We start from the raw sequence: 27,413 nt of genomic DNA on the forward strand, positions 1-27,413 counted from the left end.
ATCAACTTCATCAGACTATCTGAAGACTTCATGAACTCATTTAACATCATTATCTGTGATTCACGTCATTCTCTCTGACTTCAGCACAAAACTCATCTTTATTGAACTCAATCGCTTAAATGTCCTTTTCTGTTCTCATTATACTCATAAATATCTCCTGTAGTGACAGTAGCTGCATTTACACGGAACCTAATTGTAACGACTGGACCGATCAAACACCACTAACAGAACAAATATATTTTTCCCATATGAATGATCAATATATTAAATGGTTTAACCTTATTTTTGAAAATATACAGAATAATATATTGTGTTAATATATTACAATATATTGAATAATGCAATTTATTCAGGAATTGCCACTTTTCATATATTGAAAAATATCTGACAATGTATTTACTAAAATATCATAATGTATGTAATTTTATATTTAGTAATACACTTCATAATATATAGATGTACTATATATGTGATCAGATATGCATGTGTAATATATTGCAGATATATTTACTCATGCAAAACAAACACATACACATTATTTTTTTAATTATTTACATTATAAATGTTAATTTTTTTTTAAGCTAGTTACTTTTAAAAACACAAGCACACCTGCATGTACTAAAGTATTTAACCAAGAGACTATCACTGTTCTGAGGAGTGCACAACAATTGCTTTAAAATATAGTAATTATAATCTTAATGGTGTTTAGTCAATCATCAACAGAATCACAGGCTCTACTCTTCAGCATAAATGACCCCAGAAACTCACACATACCAGAATAACTTTTATATTCCAAAATAATAGAACATTAAACACTAACAGATCTCCCCCATATTAATATTGAGCAAAACACATTAAATAACACTTAATTTTAAAGGAGCTGTATGTAAGAAATGTATTTCAATTAATCATAAAATGGCCCTGATATGTCACTAGACATTAAGAAATCATGTTCATTTCAAATACTTATATCACTGACAGTAGTCCGGCCAGGATATTGTCATTTTAAAAGTGAAGTTGCAGCCCTCAACTGATGTTGATGTTGTCATGTTGTGTTTTGGCCTGATGCTCCACCCTCCACCTATCTACCAATCACGAAGTCAGTAGTGTTTCAGCATCCGGGTTGCCAGCTCAGCTCTAGTTACCACAGCTGCAGCTACAAACGTTTGTGCTGGATCCTGCAGCCTATCTGGCAACCTCGAGTCAGGGGGGGGGGGGGGAGGGGATACACCGCTCTACAGTAATTTGAAAGTGATTGCAGTACCAGTTTTGGCCACAATCTTACATACGGCTCCTTTAACATTTGCTTTCCTTTCAGAAGTCAGTCAGAAGCAAAGCATGCTGGGAACTAGAAATCTGTTGTAACTCATTCCGTGAATGTGTGATCCGTATACATGAATTATCACCCTTTTGCTCCACTCACACACTTCAAAGACACTTGGGACATTTTATTGTTCTCAATGAGAACATGCAATCCCATAGATAATGGAATTCTCTCCACTAATTTATTGACAAATCTGCTTAATGAATTAACATGCATTTCCCATTTCCCATACATCTGCTCCCAAAGCAATGATGACAGGTGATAAAGTCAGTACTACCTTATCAATTTGAGCCCGAATCTGAACCGGAAAATGAGGTGACCAAGCTGATCGATCAATTTTGCCAGCGCGACTGGACCAGATCGTATCAGATTGTTACGGTTTTATTTCACTGGGGACATAATTACTGATTATAATGACTTAAACAGGCTTTTTACGCGTCGTGCCACGCTACGGGTGGGAGAACAGTATGTAAACATAAAACCATGATCATAGAAATGACAAACAAGCGCTGCTCAACTCGTGTTTGAATAGTCAGTAGCAAATTCTTAAAATATGAAAACATACTTACAGGCTGTGTCTGTGCGCCAGACTGTACTTGCAAAGATGTATTGCCCACTTTTTAGAATCAGCCTTTGTGCACAACCAGCCTTGTACTCTCACAGGTTCTGGAAACAGTCCTCAAAAAATGTGCAGCACACAGTCGAATAGTTGTACTGTTCTGGAACAGTGTTGTAAATAAAGCTTAAGTACTGTTTTACCCACACACTGACACACTTGTGGGGGCGTGTTTAAACAAAGCGTTTCGGGAAGGTGTGGCTGAGCCTAAACTTTTATAAAGAATATCTCTTTGGGCTTGAGACTTTGAGCTTTGTAACTCTGCAGATCTTATACTTGCACTAACAGCTACATAACACACTAAAGAAAAAGTAAAACAAGAAATCGCATCATATGACCCCTTTAAAAGCCAACACAAAGTTCCCTCTTTAGCTCCTGATTGCTGTTCATGAGACCTCATCCGGCCTCACACAGGCTTCATACATATCGAGCCATGTGTACCTTCCTCAACCATTGCTTCCTCATTCTACACGGAAGAAATTGATTGCAACTTTAGCATCATCGGATCGAACTATCAGGACTTTCTCCACGCGACTGTATATCTGGACGCTCTTCAACAGCTAAGGCAATTGGAAGAAATGTACAATATACTAAATCTCTGTTTAGTTAGTCAAAGTTGTGAACAAACCCCTTTGTTAACAAAGGAGCTTTGTAGTAAATGACTGATGGTTCTTCCAGAACTCTTTTCATAGCTTCATTCCCCTGTTCTACTCTGGTTTTTCAGTCATTTTCACTGTCAATTCTACCCCTGTATGCGTGATTGTGTGTACCTATTTGTTAGTTTAATTATGTGTTTGTGATTTAGTTAAATAAAACTGTTGTGCACATTCGTGCTAGTCGATTCTGGTCTGATAATAAATCAATGTCAATTTAATGATATGATCACAGGTATAAGAAGAATTTTATTTTTCTGTGGACACGGAAGAGTTGATAGACTATCAATACTGAGTGTTCGCTGGATGAACAGATTAATTGATGGTAATATTAAGTCAGTTACATCAACATAATTAAATTAACTGATCTGAATAAAAGAAGGGGGACCGGAGGGTGTGTTCCAACTACAGGGGGATCACACTTCTCAGCCTCCCCGGGAAAGTCTATGCCAGGGTACTGGAGAGGAGAATATGTCCGATAGTAGAACCTCGGATTCAGGAGGAACAGTGAGGTTTTCGTCCCGGTCGTGGAACACTGGACCAGCTCTATACCCTCTCCAGGGTGCTGGAGGGTTCATGGGAGTTTGCCCAACCAATCCACATGTGCTTTGTGGATTTGGAGAAGGCATTCGACTGTGTTCCTCGCGGCATCCTGTGGAGGGCACTCTGGGAGTATGGGATCCGGGGCCCTTTGCTAAGGGCTGTCCGGTCCCTGTACGACCGGAGCAGGAGCTTGGTTCGCATTGCCGGCAGTAAGTCAGACTTGTTCCCGGTGCATGTTGGACTCCGACAGGGCTGCCCTTTGTCGCCGGTTCTGTTCATAATTTTTATGGACAGAATTTATAGGCACAGCCAGGGGCCAGAGGGTGTCAGGTTTGGGGACCACACGATTTCGTCTTTGCTTTTTGTGGATGATGTTGTCTTGCTGCTGTCCGGTCGATGTACCGGTCTGTCGTGGTGAAGAAAGAGCTGAGCTGCAAGGCGAAGCTCTCGATTTACCGGTCAATCTACGTTCCTACTCTCACCTATGGTCATGAGCTGTGGGTCATGACCGAAAGGACAAGATCCCGGATACAGGCGGCCGAAATGAGCTTTCTCCGCAGGGTAGCTGGGCGATCTCTTAGAGATAGGGTGAGGAGCTCAGTCACTCGGGAGGAGCTCAGAGTAGAGCCGCTGCTCCTCCACATCGAGAGGGGTCAGCTGAGGTGGCTCGGGCATCTATTCCGGATGCCTCCTGGACGCCTTCCCGGGAAGGTGTTCCGGGCGCGTCCCACTGGGAGGAGACCCTGGGGAAGACCTAGGACACGCTGGAGGAACTATGTCTCCCGGCTGGCCTGGGAATGCCTCGGTGTCCCCCCAGAAGAGTTAGAGGAAGTGTCTAGGGAGAGGGAAGTCTGGGCATCTCAGCTTAGACTGCTGCCCCCGCGACCCGGCCCCGGATAAGTGGAAGAAGATGGATGGATGGATGACCTGAATATTTATAATTAATTATAACGAGTTATGATTAATTGTTCATATTTCCCTTGTTGAGCTCATTTGCTACAGATTAATCCGATTGTAATCGGACCAGTAGCACAATCTGAATAAAAAAGTAACATGTAACCACATCAGTCAGAATCAATTGGCCAGATCTGATTTCACAATTTCATTTGGATTGTAAAGTGTGGTTTATTAAGTGTGCTTGCTTAAAGCAGCACACTTATTGTTCTTCTTAAGTTTTCTTCTTCTTCTTCTTCTTCTTATTATTCCCGGGAGATAAATTTTGGCCAGCTCCTGCACCTAGGCCCTTTGAGACAGAGACACCGTTCCAATTTTAAAACGTACGGTCAGTACCGGTGTAAGTTGCTCGCGAAGATGACATCACGAGTCCATGTCGTTCGTCCGCCATATTGGATTGAACAGAAAGCGAAACTAAATTTTCACAGGTCACAAATTTGGTCCGAACTTCACGAAACTGGACGTAGATGATCCTTGGACCAAGCCTCACAAAAGTTACTAGAAGGATTTTTTATTTTCGGAAGCGTTTGCCCATCACAGTCAAACGAAATCGGCGGCGTAGTCGCCAAACAGGAAGTCGTCCATATCTCAGGAACTCTGTCATTGAAATGAAACGAAACGTATCGAAACCAAACTTTGTACATGAACTCGGGACTCCAATGTGAGGATGCACAAGATCTGTTTTTTTTTTTGTTTTTTACATTTCAGGCTAATTGACAAACCCATTTACCCATTTACAAACCCATGTCTATGCAAAAGAGTTTTACCTCACACTTTTAATGTTAATGCATTTAGACAGTAGGTGGCACTGTTGTATTACATTTCACAGAGCTGCCAAGTCAGTGAATAGACTGCATTCGTTTTACTTGGTTTGTCTTAATAAATGCAGGGCCTGAATTTCGTTTCTTAAACTGGGAGGGAATTCCCCGCTTACATGGGTCACATGGGGGGGGGATCTAAAGATTATGGGGGGGGGGGGGGATAACTTTTGATGCATCGGTCTAATTTAATCATTCATCTTCATTTATTAATATCTACAGATTTGTATGCATGAATTGTGCATTTCCAGTTCTCAAAACAGTTAATAAAAAAAAATAAAAAAACTTTATACAAAATACATCATGCTGTTCTTCGCTAGCCAAACAATTCATTGTCTGTGGCTGTGTTTGTGCGCGCGGGAAATATGCTGCACATAACAATAGAAAACAAGGAGAAACGCGCAGTCACATGCTCAATCAACAACGTCGCTCTAGATGTGTAAAAACCTATTTTTTACAGTCTATGGTAAAAACAAGTGGAAAGCGTGAGCGCGCCGCTCTCTCCTTTCCACAAGCGCTTGCTCTCCCGTGGCGTCTGCCGTTGCTATGCAACCATGAACTGCGCTCTCCATGATGACAAGGAAGTATCAGCAAAAGATTAATTGATTTCTAGCCCTTGCATTAGCTTTACTACTAGATATATTTATGGAGATGAAAAATAATAAGGCTCCCTGTACAGCTATGATCAGCTGTTCGGCCGAACATTCAATGTTGTTACGCTGGGAGCTGATCAGTTGGTTCGTTGCTGCCGCACTCTATCACTCGCACACCATAAAGAGCAAATTGTTTTTTAATGTTTAAATTTTGTGATTAAAATGACATAATTTGGAAGCGGATAATTTCTTCACAAACAGCTCATTATGACTCAATGTTAGAATGCTGCACCTACACTCGATAGCGTGAATAAGATCAGCGCAACGCAGACCACTGCATTGACAGCGTGAAACATATGATCTGTCTATGGCCAGGGCTCAGCGGAAGACAGAAAATGCCGGTCCAGCGCTGATTGAGGAATTAAATTCGAAAATAAAAGACAGTTTGACATCTTTTTTCTCGTATCTGTTAATTTATTTTTTAATCATTTGCTCTGAGATGAAGCGAATATATTTGTGTGGGAATTTCTCGCACTATAAAAGCTAACCTTGCGGGAATGGTTTAAATTATGCGCAATCCCCACATTCCCGCACTGAAATTCAAGCCCTGAAATGGCAGCGGGATGTGTAACTCTAGCATATGGCGCATATGTCATATAAAGTTAGGCAAGGCCAAACAGCGTTATCCATGTTGCTGCGATTGCATCGCTAGAGTAAGCTAATAGTGAAACTGATAGCGTTTTTCATTTAATTACAAAATGAGGACTGACGGTAGGCTATAAAAATCAGCGTTTCTGTGTAGGTGATGACAACCATCTTGACAGCAGCAATCAAAGCATCGCTAATTACGGTAGACCCTAATTTGAGATAGTAAATTTGTTCCTAATCAAAGGGAACACTCAACCACAGAACAGCTGGGTCAGTTTTATTGGCTTATTGGATACAGTAAATGAAGACTGTCAACTTCTTTTCAATACTATTTCATCACCCAAAACACTCCCACTCTCTGCTGTATATTCATAACCAAATATTTCAAAACCAACAACCAAGCCACATAAACAATGCCATTGGCACTAGTCTACATTGCAGACATGTCTCTTAATGCACATAACTTTTCACCTTTTTGCACAATCTTGAAAAAACTACTATTGTTGAAATTCTCAGATCAAGCAAACTTCAACGCACCCTTATCCACTACCTGCTAACGTTAGTGAACTGCACCCGAGCAAGCACACTTCGCAGTTCCTCCGGAAATGCATTTTTCTAGTTCCTTTTGTAATCCGATCGAGAGGACATTTAACACTTGATCGGATTGAAAATTGAAAATAGAGAGTACTGCGCATGTCCAATGGTGTAGAAAATGTGTAATGACAAATGACGCGCTGAACGAGCTGTTCTTCCTATTAAATAAAGTGTTATAAATGAGTGTCCTGTCATTCTGAAATTCTCTTATCACTCATTGTCTGTGAAATGGACCAGGACAGTCCTCGTTTCAGACTCTCATCCACAGACGACAAAGTTTTGGACACGGCAAGGGGCGCTTTTACTGCTTGATAAATAAAAGCAGCATGGCTCAACGGATCATGTGCTCGTCGTTGCATAATTAGGACCAGAAATAGATAAATATTGAATCTGCTTTTTTTTTTAAATTAATAAATGGGATTGTTAGTGTCGCCAAGTCAATAGGGGGCGCTGCTGAGGGTATCCGTAGAGGGTGTAATTTCCCATAACTATTTCTATAGTCAATGAGTGATTCACAAATACTTTTAACCACATGTTGCTGTGAGTGTTTAACCAGCTTTTTCCTAGGTGCATTCTGATGTCTCTGACTAATCTTTGTTGACCTGAAAGAGGGCCTTGAAAGAACAGGCTCTTTCAAGCAGTGCAGTGGAAAACAGCTACCAGAAGAGGTCGGGTCTGAAGAAGACCCTCACCATGTGTAGACTATATATATCTGTTCTAGCTGACTAGTTAAGGGTCCAGGGGTCAAACTCTACGTGACTTTTCTGATTTGAATTTACAGAATTGTACTCCTTTTATGTGTATTTCTCTAATAAATAAAGTGAACATTATCTGTACTTCTTCCTGAGGAGGGAATGTTCTCTTACGAGAGTTCTCTCGTACTGCGTTTTAACCAAAACGCTACGGGAAAAGTCTCTTTTTCACGAAACACTGAAGCAAAAAATTATCCTTTAATTTTCATATATGTAAAACGCGTTGCGGCAGCAGTCAGCTATGGCGAGACGGCTTGCTCGCTCATTGGCTGCTCTGCGGCAACTGCATAAGCCTATCGAGCGAGGCCTGAGGTGACGTCAGGCCAATGAGGGCGCTTCGCGCCCTCCTCGCCACTTCCCGCCGAGACGGGCGTGGCTTACCTCTATAAAAGGAGCTCGAGAAGGCTGATTCACTTGATTTTAATCTCTTCAGCGAAGCGCACGCATCGCTGGATCACGAGGAAGCACGCGTCGTCTGATGCAAGCACTTCAGCGGGACGAGCCCTTGAAGCCGCTGGCCAACGCCGCCTTCTACCGCCGTACCTGCTGCGCTTTCCGACGCCATATCCTTTACATTCTTTGTTTTTGTATATGTGTGTGTGTGTGTGTTCGCTTTGCAACACGCACCCCTAAAAGAGCTGCGTCTTTTTCAAGATGCCTTCTCATGCAGCGCTCGCGCTCGCTGATGGCGAATCGCCTTCACTCCGAGCCAATTGCCTACGGTGACTCTGAGGACTCGCCAGGCATCCTTTCCGAGGCTGCCCTTCCTGGAAGCGGATGGCGGGATTAGTTTTTCTTTACGTTACAAGAAAAGCTACCCTGCCTCTGCACGCGTCATTCACCGGCGAAGGAGAAAAGAGTGTTCTTAGTCCCACCGTTGGTCGGTCTGACCTCTTTTCTCTCACATTTCTCAGTTCCCTGTTCGGCGACTGGAAATATTATTGCAGCAAGTGAGCCTCCCAGCAAACGCCGAAGAATACATGTTGACGCCGCTTTGAAAAGCCTGTATCCCCCTGTGGCTCAGTGGTGGAATTATAGGTTTTCCACACGGGAGACCGGGGTTTCGAATCCCGGTCTAGCGGCATATATATTTATGCCGCCAATGCTTTGCTCTGTCAGTCCCCTGAAGGCGACTGCAGAGATGCATTTTGCAGCCAGCGAGCGCGTAGTACCCGCTTGCCTGCAACCGAACACCGTTTCTACGGTTCCCGTGCGTCACTGGCGAAAGGGAATGGAGTGTTTTCAGCCCCGCTGAAACTGGGCGATATCCACTCTTCTCACATTCTGGCATTTTGCAGGCGTCTGAAAATGCAAATCACTCTGTCTGTTCCCCGAGAGGCAACTGTAGATGTGTTTTTTGCTGCCCACGAGCACGTGGTACATGCCTGCAAGCAAACGCCAGTGTGGATAATACTCGCGCTGACTTTGTCTATGTATCTTCACTGTGGTCCAGTGGTAGATTCTTAGACTTGCGCACGGGGGATCCGAGGTTCGAACCCCAGGCCTGCCGGCAGAAAATATTTATGCCGCCGAATGCAAATCACTCTGTTTGTTCCCCGAGAGGCAACTGCAGACGTGTTTTTTGCTGCCCACGAGCACGTGGTACATGCCTGCAAGCAAACGCCAGTGTGGATAATACTCGCGCTGACTTTGTCTATGTATCTTCACTGTGGTCCAGTGGTAGATTCTTAGACTTTCGCGCGGGGGATCCGAGGTTCGAATCCCAGGCCTGCCGACAGAAAATATTTATGCCGCCGAATGCAAATCACTCTGTTTGTTCCCCGAGAGGCAACTGCAGACGTGTTTTTTGCAGCCCACGAGCACGTGGTACATGGCCGGACTTCTACCGAAGTCCCGGCCACGGCCGATGATGCTATATGTGTAGAGAAGATGCCCACTGCTAGTGCCCATCCCTACACACTAGCACAGCCCTTCACACAGGGCCTGCGCTCATATATTCGACTCGGGTCGATCACGCACGCAACATAGTGAACGTGCCCACTGCCTAGTGCCCACAAACACTATGTTCTGCATGCCTTGTGGTTTCTGTAAAGACGAAACCTGTGTGCATTCACTCTGCTCAGGCAGACAGTGCACTCATTGCAGTAACTGTGCCCGCTCTCCCGCGCCCACACTTACTTACGGTATTTTCTGGTGTCCCGGCCACGGCCGATGGTGCTATAAGTGTTGTGTCGATGCCCACTCCTCAGTGCCCATCTCTACACACAAGCACAGCCCTACACTTAGGGCTCGCGCACATAAAATCGACTCAGGTCGATTGCGCTTCCAACATAGTGAAAGTGCCCGCACAAACACTATGTCTCACAGACCACAGGCTCTCTGTAAAAACGAGACCTGTGCGCGCTCGCTCTGCTCAGTCAGACAGCGCGCCCAAAGCAGTGAATGTGCCCGCTTCCCGCCCACATTTACTCGCAGACATGAGTCCCGCGGGACCCGCTCAGCCCTCCCTCACTCAGTCAAGCGCTGTAGTAAGGTCGAGGACGAGCGCTCTGCCCGCTGTAATAAGCGCGCCCCCCGCCTCGAATGCCACAGGCATAACGCCTACGTTATTGCGCCCCGAAGCGCCTCTGTCGCACGGCGAACAGAGCGCGCTTCGCATCCAGCCCTTAGCCAACCATGCAGAAGCATGGGCAGCGCTTCCAGGGGTTTCGGACTGGGTGCTAGGCATTATAAAGAGAGGCTTCTCGCTACAGTTTTGTCGACGCCCTCCCCGCTTCACAGCGCGCGTCCAAACTACGGTGGTTTCAGAAGTAGCACACCTACTTCGCGCCGAAATATCAAAACTGATAAGCAAAGGGGCGATAGAGCGTGTGCCCCAAGCTCAAAGCGAAGGGGGGCTATACAGCAGATAATTTCTAGTCCCCAAAAAGGCCGGTGGTATCAGACCCATACTGGATCTAAGACGGCTGAACAAAGCATTAGTGAAACGCAGTTTCAAAATGCTCACGACCAGGAAAATCCTCGCGCATGTTCGCCGAGGAGACTGGTTTATGTCAATAGATCTGAAGGACGCGTATTTTCAAATACAGATAGCGTCACATCACAGGCGATACTTGAGATTCGCCTTCGAGGGTCAGACATACCAGTATACAGTCCTGCCGTTCGGTTTGTCCCTGGCACCTCGTACATTTACGAAGTGCATGGACGCAGCGCTCGCTCCTCTCAGACTCAGAGGCATGCGAGTGCTGAACTATTTGGACGACTGGTTGATCCTAGCCCAATCACGATCTCAGCTCGTGGAGCACAGAACCATTTTACTCGATCAACTCGAGAATCTTGGTATCACGGTCAATTGGGCGAAGAGTTCACTGAACCCCAGTCAAACGATTTCGTTTCTGGGTATCGTTCTGGACTCGCAGTCTATGACAGCGCGGCTGTTGCCACAGCGCGTGCTGCACATTCAGCGAGCGGCGAAGTCTTTCCGCCGCGGCGCTTTCACCCCGCTCAGGAAGTTTCAAAGGATGCTGGGTCTCATGGCCTCAGCATCGTCAGTTCTCCGGCTGGGCTTGCTCCGCATGCGCCCGCTGCAGTTCTGGTTGAAAGCGCGGGTACCCGGACGATTACGCCTCAAGGTCGATCAGAACTGTGTTACAGCCCTGGTGCCTTGGATGGCGGACGACTGGTACCGATCAGGTGTAAGCCTGGGGACTTCCTCGGGAGTGAGGATGGTGTCGACGGACGCATCCACCTCGGGATGGGGAGCGCTGCTCGAGGGCAGACCGTTCTTCGGCCTGTGGTCGGAACGAGAAAAGCTCCAACACATAAACTGCCTAGAAATGCTGGCAGTGCACAACGCGCTGACGCGTTTTTGTCCCCACATCAAGGACCAACACGTCATAGTCCGTTCGGACAACATGGCTGTGGTGTCCTACGTAAATCGCCAGGGCGGTCTGAAATCCACATCCCTGTACAGGTTGGCGAAACGCCTCCTAATATGGGCTCAGCACAACTTACGCTCGCTGAGAGCAGTGCATGTACCTGGGCTTCAGAATGTGGGCCCAGACAGACTGTCCAGGAACAACGTTCCCCCGGGCGAGTGGTCTCTACACCCACAAACAGTCCGGCTGTTGTGGGAGAGATTCGGCAGAGCGGAGGTGGACCTATTCGCGTCCCACGAAAACGCTCACTGCCCCGCGTTCTTTTCAAAGAGCGACAGCGCGCTGTCCCGAAGGTGGCCGCGCTGCCCGCTATACGTTTTTTCCCCCGTCTCCCTCCTGCCACAGGTGTTGGAACGGGTCAGGGAAACAAAATGCCCAGTGCTGCTTGTAGCACCGTTCTGGAAGAACCAAGCATGGTTCCCAGTCCTGATGCAGTTAGCAGACATCGCTCCATGGCCAGTGCCGTTGAGGAGAGATCTCCTCTCGCAGGCCGGGGGCTCGATTTGGCACCCACACCCGGAGCTGTGGTCCCTTCATGTGTGGGCGCTCAACGGATATCCGTTGGTCTCGCAGAGGGAGTCATGAATACCATCACTCAGGCTAGAGCACCGTCGACTCGGCGGCTTTATGCTTCGAAGTGGTCGGTTTTCTCCGGCTGGTGTACAGCTCGGAGCCTATCACCCCTCGAATGTGTGGTAACGGAGGTTCTCTCCTTCCTACAAGAGCTGTTGGATAAGGGCAGATCCCCTTCCACGCTCAAAGTGTATGTGGCGGCTATTTCAGCGTTCTCCGGTTCAACGCTGGGTCAGTCACTGGGAAGGAACGATTTAGTCATCCGCTTCCTCAGGGGAGCTAGGAGACTGAATCCACCCAGACCTCCTTCAGTCCCTATGTGGGACCTTTCTACGGTCTTGGCGGCCATGAAAGGTGCCCCTTTCGAGCCTATCCAGTCTATTAGCCTCAAACATTTGTCTCTCAAAACAGTGTTTTTGATGGCTCTCGCTTCAGTGAAGCGCATAGGCGATCTGCACGCGCTCTCCGTGAGCCCGGCATGCTTGGAGTTTGGTCCTAATGACTCTAAAGTCATACTCAAACCTAAGCACGGCTATGTGCCGAAATCCCTCAACACGCCTTTTCGGGCTCAGGTTATTTCCCTGTCTGCCCTGCCGGCATCGAGTGAGGAGGGGGACTCGAGTTTTCTTTGCCCTGTTAGGGCTTTAAGAGCTTATATGTCCCGCTCTGCTGTCTTCAGACAGACAGAGCAGCTCTTTGTCTCGTTCAGCGGACGTTCCAAAGGAATGGCTGTTTCGAAACAAAGTCTATCCAGATGGATAGTTGACGCCATAGCGCTGGCTTATACTGTCAAGGGCATTCAATGCCCGTTGGGAGTTAGAGCGCACTCTACGAGAGGCGTTGCCTCCTCGTGGGCTTGGTCTAGCGGGATTTCCCTACAGGATATATGTACGGCGGCAGGCTGGGCCTCTCCGTCTACATTTATCAGGTTTTATAACCTAGAGGTTCCCGCCTTACAGGCTAAGCTTTTGTCGGTGTAGTCGATTCAGCTGTCTAGCTAGACCTCTGAAATCGCAGGCGCAATGCGCTACCGACTATCTTGGGCAGAACTGTGTAAGACCCACATTTCCCACATTAGTTCAGGCTCCCTACCCTGTCTATGTGATGTCATATTCGCGTCTGTGGACATGTCTATATAAGGACGGAGGGAATCCCCTCTTGTCTTTAGACTCTCCCTGTGAGGTCGCGTTAAGCCTGCGGACGCTACAGTATAGGGAATTAAGGCTCCCCTCCCTTATTCCCTGACTCTGTGTGAGTCTATCTGGTGATTATGCACTGTATGCCTGAAATAGCTTCCGGTGATCAGTGTTTTTATCCCAGCACGCACGGCGTTTTACAAGGGGTTCCCGTAGCGTTTTGGTTAAAACGCAGTACGAGAGAACTCTCGTAAGAGAACGTACTCGGTTACTAACGTAACCTCGGTTCTCTCTAGAAGAGGGAACGAGTACTGCGTTCTCTGCCGTGCGTATGGTTCACTCTGGTTCGCTTCGGCGATCAAAATCAAGTGAATCAGCCTTCTCGAGCTCCTTTTATAGAGGTAAGCCACGCCCGTCTCGGCGGGAAGTGGCGAGGAGGGCGCGAAGCGCCCTCATTGGCCTGACGTCACCTCAGGCCTCGCTCGATAGGCTTATGCAGTTGCCGCAGAGCAGCCAATGAGCGAGCAAGCCGTCTCGCCATAGCTGACTGCTGCCGCAACGCGTTTTACATATATGAAAATTAAAGGATAATTTTTTGCTTCAGTGTTTCGTGAAAAAGAGACTTTTCCCGTAGCGTTTTGGTTAAAACGCAGTACTCGTTCCCTCTTCTAGAGAGAACCGAGGTTACGTTAGTAACCGAGTACGTTTTATCAGTATGTTTTGGTAGTCTGTCCTGATGATACTGAGCTCAGGCCCTCTCCAACCTTGAGGAAACTGTGATTCTCTAGTGCTTTTGTGTGTGCATTGTATGTTCTGTGCAGATCCTGTGTAGGAGTTATGGAAAACTTTGGTATGCAACAACAGACTCAGAGACGCCTTTCCACGACCTCCAAGGTCACCACAGGACTAAATCTAGGAATCAGGCGACAAATATCTTGACTCATGGCGGCATACTCTCATATCTATCCATGTGTGAAGATGTGTTTTTGATTTTATGTACTCTTAGCCAATCAGAAGTAGCTAACCTGTAAGCAATGATGTCATTCATGCCCTTGGAAATGGTATAACTGGTGTGAGATTTTGTGTACAGTAGAGTCTGGCCTGTGACCTCCTCATGAGGCTCTGACGCTGGCTCTACCGATGAAACTGCAAACTATTCTTCAGTAAATTTGTATCTATTTGATTGAACCTCACAACTCCTGGTCTTCTTTCATCATATCTGGTTCTGGGTCCTTAAGCTGTAACCCCCTAACATCATGAACTGAGAATTTAAATTGTCCTTGATCTTTTGACAATTAAGTGTTCGTTATACTATAAAAATACCCTGTAAGTTTCAAAACTTCCTTGTTATTCCAAAAACTGCTTTTATTGAAACCAAGGCCAGAAAACGACAGGATCTCAAAAGTGGAGACTTGTGACGTCAAAAAGTATCGAAAGACCACCTTTGCAGAAGAATATCTATGTCTTTGTATGTCTATGTATGTCTACGTCACCGTGTCTTTGGCTCCGCCCACTGGAGCGTTAGTGAATAGTGACATGAGAACGAGAACAGATCGACACAGGATCAATACCATTACCTTCCAAAGGATCCTAAAGCTAGGAAAGTGGTTTTTTTTCTTTCTTTTTTTTTTTCTTTTCTTTTTTCAACAATGTGAATATCTCAGCAGTGCATTATTTGTTTGTATTCGGTGCATTTCACTGTGGATTATTTTCAGTGTTGGGGGTAACGAGTTAAAAAGTAACGGATTACAGTAACGATATTACTTTTTTGGGTAACGAAGTAAAGTAACGTGTTACACTAAAAAATGACTTTCAGTTTATTGCTCGAAAGGACAAAAATATTCGTGTGAAATGCACTCTATGCCCAGGCGACAAGTGTCTTTTAACTGCTGCCAACTCAATGAGCAACCTGTCTAAGCATTTGTCAGCCCAGCATGGCAATACAAAACTTGTGGCGAAAGATCCTGCTCGCCGGTCATTTGAAGGAGTCACTCAGCAGCCGACCCCGCCTAAACAAGCTAAGCTTTTCTCAAGTCTTGGAGCGCAGCAGGTAACACAAAAAAGAAATGAACAGGCTAGTTGGAGGGTTCATTGTAGAAGACATGCTTCCCCTGTTGACCACTGAATCGCCCAGGTTTAGAAAAATACTAGATAAAATACCCGCCGCGACTCGCAAGCCAACGTCTGACAGGAAAACATTTTCCCATTACCTGGACAAGTGTTATTCCGACATGGAATCGAAGCTCAAAAGAACTTTCGAGTCCCTGGATCATGTGTCTACCACCGTGGACATTTGGTCCGCCAACAGCAAAAGTTACTTAGGAATGACGGTGCACTGGATAGACAGCATTAGTTTTAAACGCGAGAAGGCTGCTCTTGCCTGCAAGAGGGTGAGAGGAAGACACACTTACGATGTCATTGCTAGCGAAATAGAACAGGTTCATTCAGCCTTTGGACTATCACATAAAGTAACAGCATGTGTCACCTAGCCTAGAAATCTAGACGCACCCTAGCGGCAGCAAAATTTATTTTGCAGCCAGGGTAGTCTAGCAACTCTCCGTTGACTTTCGAGCTGGAAAAACCAAACTCTAGTCAGGCCAATCAAATCGTGTATAGAGTCAGTGGGCGGGCTTAACATAATGATGGCAGAGTTGTGACCTTTCTTATACTGTCTATGGTTGTGACGGTTCTGCGTGAATTTACCGATAATGGCAGCAATTTTGTAAAAGCCATCAGAATGTTTGAATCCCATCCTGATGATGGATCTGACTCTGACGAGAGTATCAGTTCCTTAAGGAATATTGTGAAAGTGATTAAAAGTGATTCTTTGTTTATAGTAATTTTGCCTTAAAGGTCCCATGACATGAAAATTTCACTTTATGAGGTTTTTTAACATTAATATGAGTTCCCCTAGCCTGCCTATGGTCCCCCAGTGGCTGGACATTTTGATAGGTGTAAACCAAGCCCTGGGTATTTTTGAGAAAATGAAAGCTCAGACGGGCGAATCTAGAATATTCCCCTTATGTCGTCATAAGGGGAAAGGTTACCTCCCCTTTCTCTTCTTTGCCCGCAAAGAGAATTTGGCCCGCCCATGAGAAAATGAGGGGTGGTCTCGAGAGACATCATGGCTTGCAAACGAGCGAAGCATGGCAGTTGCTCAGTGTTTGGATGTACAAATGAACACAAAAGTATTTTTTTTAGTTCCTTCATCCGAGCCTCTGAAGAACCAGTGGGATATGTGAATTTCTGATGTGTAATTGTTCAACTTCAGACAGATAATCTTTCTCTCAAAATCGTTCAATACTGTTTATGCATCAGTAAATCAAGCCAGTGACTAAAATATCAACTTCACATCGTTTCTCTTGGTAGGATGAAAATAATCTTATTTAAACTGTGATTAAAATATATACAGAAAGCGATCAAAGAACAATCCCTTTCCAATCGCCCAAGCTGTCAATCACACAGCGTGAGTTTATCTGGACACTTGTACAGGCTACGTAAGTTCAAAATGGAGCTTCCTGATGCCGTACTAGCCTTTAAGCTACTCAATACTGCTGGACTTACTGTTAAAGATAAACAGTTAGCAATTACAGCTTGCTCTAGCGTTTCTTTCACTGATATGAAATCAGCCTTGAAAAGAATTTTTGGAGATAACATTACTTCACCACGAGAGGGCGGCAGCGCACTGCAAAACATAGATAGTGACAGTGCCTATTACACGGGATACTCAGGAAAACAGGGGTTACAAGTCAAACACTACACAACAACCCCAAACCATAGCTCAAGGTACAAACCCCCTTGATAAATATGGAAGAAGAACGAAATGTGCAATTTGCCAAAGCACGTATCACTGGGCAAAGGACTGTCCAAAAAAAAAAAAGGAACATGTAAGACTGACAAAAGATGAAGGACTAAAAGATGACATTGAAGAATGTAACATCACTTTGTTTTCAAATTAATCTTTGTCTAACACAGAAATTTTCATGGTGGAGGCTTTGGGATCAGCTGTGATTGACACAGCCTGTACAAGAACTGTGTGTGGAGAAAAATGGCTTGAAGATTATACAAGTGGGCTGCCACAGAGTGAGTTACTAAAAATAGATGACAAACAAAGTGCAAGACCTTTCAGATTTGGTGATGGCAAGGTTGTTTATTCCACAAGGAAAGTTACTATTCCAGCAAGGATAGGACATACCAGATGCAAAATAGAGACAGAAGTTGTTCCTGCAGAAATACCAATGCTTTTAAGCAAGACTTCATTGAAAAGAGCAAGTGCAGTTCTGGACATTGCACATGACAAAGCAACGATGTTTAAACAACCTGTTAAACTTGAATTAACATCTTCAGGACATTACTGTGTGAATTTGAGAGAAGACGGTCATCCAGATGAAAAGGAGACAAGTGAGAACAAGACACAAAATGTAAATGAAATTCTTGCTGTGACAGAAAAAATGACAACAAAAGAAAAGGAGACAGTCCTATTGAAACTACACAGACAATTTGGACATGCTTCAGCTGATAGATTGAAAAAATTACTGGCCTGCTCAGGTAATCACGATGAAGAAAGCAACACAATTCTCAAGAACATTGTCAAAAACTGAGATACACGTAGATACAGCAAGCCAAAACATAAGCCGATAGTGGGTTTGCCTATGGCATCAGCCTATAATGAGACTGTGGCTGTGGACTTACATGAGCTTGAGCATGGAGTATGGTATTTGCATGCTATTGATCATTTCACACGCTTCAGTGCAGGGAGTATTGTCACCACAAAGAACCCAAAAGAGATAGTGAAGCACTTTATTCACTGCTGGATAAGTGTTCATGGTCCCCCATGCAGACTGTTTAGTGATAATGGAGGTGAATTTAATAATGACGAAATGAAGGACATGGCTGAAAGGTTTAACATTGAAATTAAAACAACGGCAGCGTACAGTCCATGGAGCAATGGCCACAATCTGACTCTAACTGAAGTTTTGCTGAAACTGAAGAGGGATAACAACTGTGACTGAAAAACAGCCCTAGATTGGGCACTAATGGCAAAGAACTCAATGCGCATGGTTATAGTCCCTACCAGTTAGTGTTTGGGCAGAACCCAAATCTTCCCTCAGTCCTCACCGATAAGCCTCCAGCTCTGGAAACAAGTATGAGTAGTTGGATAGCTAAACAAATCACCACACTACATGCAATGAGAACAGCATTCACAGAAGCTGAATGCTCAGAGAGAATTAGAAGAGCCCTTCGTAAGCAACTGCGGCCCGTTGATGACAGATATGAAACGGGGGACAAAGTGTATTATAAGCGAGTAGATTGTAATGAGTGGAAAGGTCCAGATGTGGTCATAGGCCAAGATAGTGTAGTTGTATTTGTCAGGCATGGTGGAACCTATGTTCGAGTGCATCAGTCCAGACTAAGAAAGGTGGATGACCCACAAACAAAAATGAAGGAGACAGAAAGAGAACAAATGAAAACAGATGAAAATCCCACAATAACACCAGCAGCAGATCTCAGTGATACTGAAAGTGAAAATGAGGAAATTGAAGGCACAACTGCATCAGACAATCTAGGACAAATGGACAATGTTCAGGTGATTCCATCCGAACATGCTAAGTTGAGCACTGACTACAATGAAGATGATATATTGATAGTACATGATGATCTCTTCATACCTGCAAAAAATACAGAACTCAGCACCTGGAAAATAAATAACGTCTTTGAAGAAGTGAAAGATGAAGGCCAGAAGTGCATCTCCATGAGGTGGGTGTGCACACTTAAAGAAACAACTGCTGGAGTTGTACGTAAGGCTAGACTAGTGGCGAGAGGCTTTGAAGAAATGAACACTCAAGACCTTCACAAAGACTCACCTACATGTTCCTCAGAGTCTCTAAAAATGATCATGGCAGTCATTTGTCAAAATAAATGGCAGTTTAACTCCATGGACATTAAAGCAGCCTTTTTACAAAGTAAAGAGTTAACCAGAGATATTTACATTCGCCCTCCACAAGAAGTGCAGAACAAAGGAACCATATGGAAGTTGAAAAAATGTGTTTATGGCCTAACAGATGCTTCTTTATTCTGGTATAACAGAGTGAAAGACACCATGCAACAATTGGGAGCTACAGTGTCAAAGGTAGATCCGGCAGTATTTTACTGGGTGGAAGATTCCTGCAAGGTGATGGGGATTCTTGCGTCACATGTGGATGACTTTATTTGGGGTGGTACAGATGCATTCTCCATAAATATCATTCCTCAATTGAAAGCTGCCTTTCAAGTCGGACGGGAAGAACATGACAGTTTCAGCTACATTGGAACAGAAGTACATTCTAAGGAGGATGAAATACAAGTACAACAAGGAACGTACATAAAAAATCTGCAACCCATCCCAGTGGACCCCACCAGAGCAACACAACGTGAAGCGTCATTGACAGACGTTGAGATGGATATGCTAAAATGAAAGACTGGACAAATATAGTGGGTTGCCAGGCAAAGCCGACCTGACATAATATATGACATATCCATGTTGGCATCTAACACAAAGCATGCTACTGTTCAGACCCTGCATTGTGCAAGTAAACTTATCAGAAAACTGAAATCAGAAGAGGTCATCTTGAGGTTCCAGTACTTAGGGAAAAACAGTTAAATTGGTGGTGTACAGTGATTCCTCAATGGGAAATCTTCAGGACGGTGGCACGCAGAGTGGACATCTCATCATGCTTATGGGGGAAAATGGAAAATTTTCACCTATATCTTGGCAGTCAAAACGGATCAGGAGAGTTGTACAGAGTACCTTAGCAGGAGAGACTTTGGCACTTGCAGATGGAGTTGACAGTGCAGTTTTCCTCGCTACACTATACTCTGAGATTACCACTGGTGGCTGCTCATGCATCAGTGTGCCTATTGTGTGTGTAATAGACAATCATTCCCTTCTTGATGCTCTCAAATCTACAAAATCTGTAACCGAAAAGAGACTGCGCCTGGAAATCAGCAGTATGAAGGAACTTATACACTCTGGAACTATTCAGCAGATCTTGTGGTCAGACACTAAAGAGCAGCTAGTTAACTGCTTGACAAAAAAGGGTGCATCTGCACTTGGCCTTCTGAAAGCTCTCAGCACAGGTGTTTGCTATCTTAAACACTGAATGGATTTGACAATTATTTGCTTATGTTTTGTCAATGTCTAGTCATTTAAACTGAAGCACTTAAGTTAACCTGTTATCCTGTTATAATAATAACAAATGCGTATGTTCTAAACTTGAACATTATTATTTATTTATTTTAAGAAAAAAAGGGAGATTAAGTTATGTTTTCTTTTACTGCATGTGCAAAGAGCATTAGCGTTTTTTTTTTTTGTGAGTTCGGTCTGGCGTCCTATGAGGGGAAGAGCGGCTATGTTGAACGTGATGGAACAATAAAGAGTTTATTGTCAGTTAACAGTTGTAGTTATTGAATCAACATGTGCATGTCAAAAGATCAAATCCGATCAGAAGCTTATGACATATAAACACGCACATCACATTTTTAGCGTTCATGTAAAGACTACGTTCGGATACATCAATCAGAATGAATTCATTCAGACTGAAGCAAAAAGTGTCCATGTAAACGTAGCTGAAACGTAGTGACTAAAGTAAATAGCAAAGATGGAGACGTCCTTAACTGGAATGTCACAATTTACATGATATTAAAATAAATCAGAAAATTCACAAAAACATGCAACAAACACAAGTTGTGCAGTGCAGAATGACTGTCTCACTGAATCACATCATATAAAACTATATTGTCTAGTGCTGATCTGTCCACACAGCACAGTTTACTTAATGTTGGCATGAAATGGAAATTCAATCTATTTTCTAAATGCACGTTACTGATCCTACTGGGAACGATTCATCCATATTGTTTTTTTGTTTTGTTTTTCCACCCTGTAATTTTTAATCAATCAGGTAACATTTTGTAATTTATTACAACTGGATCTTCAGATGAAATGACAGATTACACAGACTTCCTCTGTTCTTGAGTGCAACATTCACATTTCATAATACAATCAATAAACAGTGACAGTTGAAGCATAGAAACAAGGCCTGAAAGTTATAAACTCTATAAAGTCACTTCACTTTATGTCGTTGTGCATCTGGCAGAATAATGACTAAAGGTGAATTACTTCAGTCCTCAGAAGAATATAAGAAAAGGGTTGAACAACAAATACTGATTTTAAATGATCATTAAACAGATGTGAATATGAAGACTCACCTGATACAGTCAGTTTAACACCAGCATTGATGTCTGATCTCGTTGCTTCACATCTGTATTTATCACCATCAGACAAAGGTATGATTTTGGTGTCTCCCTCAGTGCTGTCTGGATTGATTGAACCTTCTCTAAACCATCTGTATCTCCACTGAATGTCTCCTCCTCTCTGTATGTCACATGTGAGAGTGACTCTCTCTCCTCTGAACACAGGCTGGTCTGGCTTCACCGTCACTACAGGTTTCACTGAGAAACAGAAGTAAACATTGAAAATGTGTGTTATGATGTTATGAGCTCAAAATGTCCTTATGTGAAAAACATCATGATATTAAAGACCTAGTTTGTGTTTTTGACAAAAAACAAACAAACAAAAAAAAATATTGGTCAAAACCTGTAGTCTACTGTACTAACATCTGTACATGAAAAACATGAAGGAAAACCTTTGAATCATTGCATGTGTCCCGTTTCACACTAAAATACCCCATTATGCTATTTTTAAGGTTCCTAATTTTGTTTTGGAGTCTCCTACAACAGGTTTACATGCATGTAAGGTCACAAATTATTTAAAACTTTATCGCCAAAATGAACTTCCGGCAGACGGCCGTACGCATCGATTTACACCAAAAGAGTAACAATTGAACTTGAACTCAAAGCTTACGCTACTCCTACATCTACGTCATACATCGTCAAGTGTTACTCTTCTGGTGCAAGTCGACTTGCGTACGGCCGTCTGCCGGAAACTAGTTATTTTAGTCGACAAAGTATTAAATATGGATATTTTTCTTACACGAACGCATCGCTTCACTTCAGAAGGCCTTTATTAACCCGTCAGAGTCTGTGGAGCACTTTAATGATGGATATGATGCACTTGTATGGACTTCAAAAAACGGATTGTGTGCCCATTCACTGCCATTATAAAGCTTAAGAGCCAGGACATTTTTAATATAACTCTGATTGTATTCGTCTGAAGGAAGAATGTCATATACACCTAGGATGGCTTAAGTAAAGAGAAGAGTATTAGAGTAAGATGGAGTAAATCATAGGTTAATTAAAATGTTTGGGTGACCTATCCCTTTAACACTCCAGTTACTCTGCATGAACCAAGCAGTTGACTTGAATCAGGGGCAAATTGTATGTTTCTTAATGTTTTCTCATGAATCTGAAAGAACTATTTTGTGGAAAAAAATAGAAAAGAATCAAAAATTCTGCTTGTCGAAGCAGTTCTGCTGCGTTCGATGTTTCGTAACGAATTTATTCTCCTAATATTGTATCATCAAATCACATAATCATACATTCTTTGTTGAAATATGCAGAAATTGAAATGACAAATATGAAGATTTTAAATATTCGAAGTGAAGGAATCTCCACCCAGTGCAAGGATATAGTCTCTTCTAGCACACAGAGCCGCCGCTGCATGAAGAGTTGCCAAATCCACGTTTTCTTCATTGGAATTGAGCAACTTTTCGGGTCGCATATTTTCAAAACTTGTCTTTATTATATGTGGTTTCTAGCATTTGTAACTTTTACAACAATTGTAACTTTTAGTCTCCGCCGAGGGAGGCGGCACGCTAACAAGGGCGCTAAACACGGCGGCCTCGACTGTCAGTAGCTAGCGCACCTCTTCAGATCAGGAGAGAGAGGTTTACACACACAGCTCTTACTGGAGCCCGTTATACCATTAATGACAAATTACATTCATTCTCATTTTTTATACAAATTACTGTATTATTCATACAGTAACATTTCTGTTGTCTTAAATAACATAGAAATGTATGTAAAATTACAAAAACAATGGTGATAATAAATTGTAAAATCACCACCAGATGGTGCAAAGGGTCAGCTGACACTAGAGGTGCAGGTATGACATCACTTATAGGCCAAAACACTGAAGCGAGCTGCATTTTAGCACAACTTTCATCATCCCGAAGTCAACGTTTTTTTTTAATGTTTTTTTGTTAAATGGCTGAAATAAGGTCAAGACATTTTCACATTTTATTCTACGACCTAAAATACATCAATATTAACTGGTGATGATATAACACCATTAGGGGTGTGATGGTAAAACTGGCGGTTCGGTACTTACCTCGGTTTTGACATCACGGTTCGTTTAAGGGGGGAGACAACTAAACATAATTATTATTATTATTTTTTTTTTATTAAACAGTGGTTTACTAAACAAATTGTGTCTCTGTCTTTAAATGAATTCAGTTATAATTAAAAGTATCTTAAGGATAAAAAAAAATTTATCTCTGCTAATGCTGTAAACAATCGGGAGCCCTTATATATACAGTGCTATGCATAAGTTTAGACACCCATGCTAAAGTTGACTAAAAAGAGGAATAAAAAAATCATCTTTTGGAAATTGATCTTAATGCCTCATTTAAAAAAAATTAGGAAAAATCCAACCTTTAAATACACCAATTTTCTTTGTGAATGAATAATATATCGTAAATAAATACATTTTTCCTTAAAATACAAGGTGCATAAGTTTGGACACCCCTATGTTAAATTCCCATAGAGGCAGGCAGATTTTTATTTTTAAAGGCCAGTTACTTCATGGATCCAGGATACTATGGTAAAGTCCTGATAAAATTCCCTTGGCCTTTGGAATTAAAATAGCCCCACATCATCACATAGCCTTCACCATACCTAGAGACTGGCATGGGGTACTTTCCATAAGATCATCTCTCAATGCAAATCAAACCAGCTATTAGGCTAACTGAAATAAAACCATGCCAATCTCTAGGTATGGTGAAGGCTATGTGATGATGTGGGGCTATTTTAATTCCAAAGGCCAAGGGAATTTTATCAGGACTTTACCATAGTATCCTGGATCCATGAAGTAACTGGCCTTTAAAAATAAAAATCTGCCTGCCTCTATGGGAATTTAACATAGGGGTGTCCAAACTTATGCACCTTGTATTTTAAGGAAGAACATTTATTTATTTACGATACATTATTCATTCACAAAGAAAATGGGTGTCCTTAAAGGTTGGATTTTTCCTAATTTTTTTAATTAAGGCATTAAGTTCAATTTCCAAAAGATTTTTTATTCCTCTTTTTAGTCAACTTTAGCATGGGTGTCTAAACTTATGCATAGCACTGTATATATATATATATATATATATATATATATATATATATATATATATATATATATATATAAATCAACACTCAAATAACACATTGTATTCAAACATATAAACTGCACATGAGGCAGTTTTTTTGCATTAACTTATAAATCTAATTACTCCAATTCATTGTTGAAATAATCATTTACAGTGGCTGTCATTTTCATGACAGATATTTTAAGCATAGCCTACATTAAATAATGAAGACATCACTAACAGGTTAAGTAAAATAAAATGAATGTATAATATAGTGCATATATTTAGTGAAAGGTCATTTATCTGCTGACTAACAGCTGTGGACACTGATGGACTGGCCTGAGGTAAATGTCTACATGGCATATTGTCTACAAGCTGTTTTACTTATGTCTTTCCTCCACTGAAACACTGATTGAGCGATTACATGAGATATATGTAAATAAAATAAATAATAATAATAATAATAATACAACTGTAAATAAAAAAGTTATGCATGTTTGGTCTGGGTTTTTGTTGCATTTGCACTGTTCTGACCACTAGGGGTCACTGTGGAGACAGGATTTGGATTTGCTTCGACTGTTTCAGTGTAATAAAATATTTCAAAATATCAAAGCACTGCGGGAAATTAAGCAGTTATATTCTAGAGCTATATAAGCAATGTGAAATTCATAACTTTCATAATAAAACAATATTATAGGACAAGATCAGTGAATCAGACCACTGCATGTCTATCATCTGTTCAGATTTTCTCTTGCAATTTTTGCCATAACAAATGTGCTTTAGAAACTCAAAGTTAAAGCAGCCAGATTTTTTTTTTTTTAAAGTCAAGAGCCCAACTAAAGCAAACACTGATCACCATAATGGTAACATCTTTATTATTTTCAATAAAACATCAACAACTAAACTTTTGTAAATTCAACAAGAACTTTTGTTTGAAAGAAATAGTCAAACTGGATTGTAATAAGACGACGCTGAGATCTTGAGAGATCTGTTAGTGTTTAAAGTTCTGTTGGGATTAAAGTGTTTCTGTTGTGTGAGTTTTGTGGGTCACTGTTGTGCTGAAGAGAGTCTGTGCTTCAGTCAGGAGAAGACCAACAAACACTGATGATATGTGGCATTGCTTTATAGGCAGTGACTGTGTTGTTTCAGTGATAAATACATTAGCTCATGTGCTATGCTATTGCTAGCTAACGGTTAACTGCAAGACCATTACATATTACAGAGAATGTTTGATCACAATAATCAAGGATATATCTGTAAAACAATAGTGTTTTTCTATAAAATGTTTATTGAAATTGTCTTTAAAAGTTTTGTGTATTTTATTCAGATTAGGGTCTTTTAGAGCTGGTGGCGCGTCTTGGACGGTGAGGGCGTCGAGGAGAGCTGAAGTCAGGTCAGCTTTATGGAAATGAGCTATGATGCGGTTCTAGCAAAGTAGAATAAAAATGTCTCTTTAGTCAAAAAGGTTCCTGACCCCTGACCTAAAGTGTTTGAGTGTCAAATCAGACTTTGTTCACGGGCAGATAATGAAGATCATAGTCTGGTATTATGCAAATTAGTTACTTTGTTGCATAGATAAGTTACGGAAGTGAGACTGGAAACACTGACGACTCGTTTCTGCAGTTCAGAATCTATTCCTTTAGGAGACAATAACTTAATTTATCTGCACTTTGATCTTTAAACGTTTGCAGACCTTTTACATTCATAAACAGCTTCATCACTGCATGACAGGTAATATTGAAAAAGCATAATGGGGCTTTAAAGAAATGAGCAGAAAACAGATACTGAGCTTTATTCAGTAAGCAGTTCTGCATCTGAGAGAATAATGACTAAAGTGAACTGCTTCAGTTGTCTTAAGAACAGATGTGGCTGATACAGAAGAATATAAGAAACGTGCTGAAACACAAATGTGGATTTTAAATGAGTAACACAGTTGAATATGAACACTCACCTGATACAGTCACTGTAACACCAGCACTGATGTATGATCTCTGTGAGTCTGATCTCGTTGCTTCACAGGTGTATTGACCACCATCAGACACAGATATGATGTTGATGTTGATGACTCCCTCTGTGTGTGAGATGTCTGAACCATCTTTAATCCAGCTGTATGTCCACTGAATGTCTTCTCCCTGTGTCTCACATGTGAGAGTCTTAAACTGAACTTGATTCTCCGTCACTGCAGGTGATAAAATAAAAAAAAGTATTGCAGTATCAAGATCACTGTCATGAACTCAAAACTTTGAGAAAAGTTTGAGAATAAAATATTTAGTTTGGTTTTGTTGATGATTACATTATAAATAAATAAATGTATTGTTAAAACTAAATAAAACATTTATATATTTAGTCCACATGTACTGTATGCTCCTTGAATTAATCATGATCAAACTGCAGCTTGTCCAACATTTACAATATTTACTGTACACAATTAAATACATTTTCAATAAGACTAGTCAAGTTGTGTTATGATGCCATGAAATTAATATTCCTATTAATGTTATTTACACACTCTTAGAAAGGATGTGTTAAAAATGACTCAACCCGTGTTAAATTCTTAATGCGTGAGCTTCATTTTAACTCCTTTATTGTGTTAATGAATTTAAACACAGTAAATGTGTCAGAAAGGTCATCAGAAAGATGTGTAAACATGTAACATTAACATATGTGCTGTCCTTGGCCACAAACATTGTGTTAAAAAACATACCAAAAGCCCAAAACAAAATGTTAACATTTGACAAAATTAATGTAAAGTCATTGGTTTTTATTTTATTGTCAAAAAATATATATACAAATCTAATTCATAAACCTTCAGTATATAACAATAAAATAATTGAATTTTAAGCATAAAAAATATCCAACATAAGGAAAAATATTTAAATTATTTAAACTTGAGTTTCTCAGGGGCAGGACCTCAGATGTAAAAAAAAAAAAAAAAAAAAGGGGGTGGGGGGATCTAGAACAA

At 42.1% G+C, this 27,413-nt stretch overlaps 1 protein-coding gene across 1 annotated transcript in view; it reads right to left on the minus strand.

Annotated features, from left to right (window-relative positions):
• LOC311080143 (obscurin-like) overlaps positions 1 to 27,413 on the minus strand; it is a 395,902-nt gene that overhangs the window by 63,195 nt on the left and 305,294 nt on the right. The window contains exon 21 of the mRNA XM_084109914.1: positions 21,348 to 21,590. Within this exon, the coding sequence (XP_083966040.1) occupies positions 21,348 to 21,590 (243 nt within the window). The remainder of the gene's footprint in view (positions 1 to 21,347; positions 21,591 to 27,413) is intronic.

The sequence above is a fragment of the Abramis brama genome (genome assembly GCF_963993115.1).
Source record: "Abramis brama genome assembly, chromosome: 3".
NCBI classification, from domain to species: Eukaryota; Metazoa; Chordata; class Actinopteri; order Cypriniformes; family Leuciscidae; genus Abramis; species Abramis brama.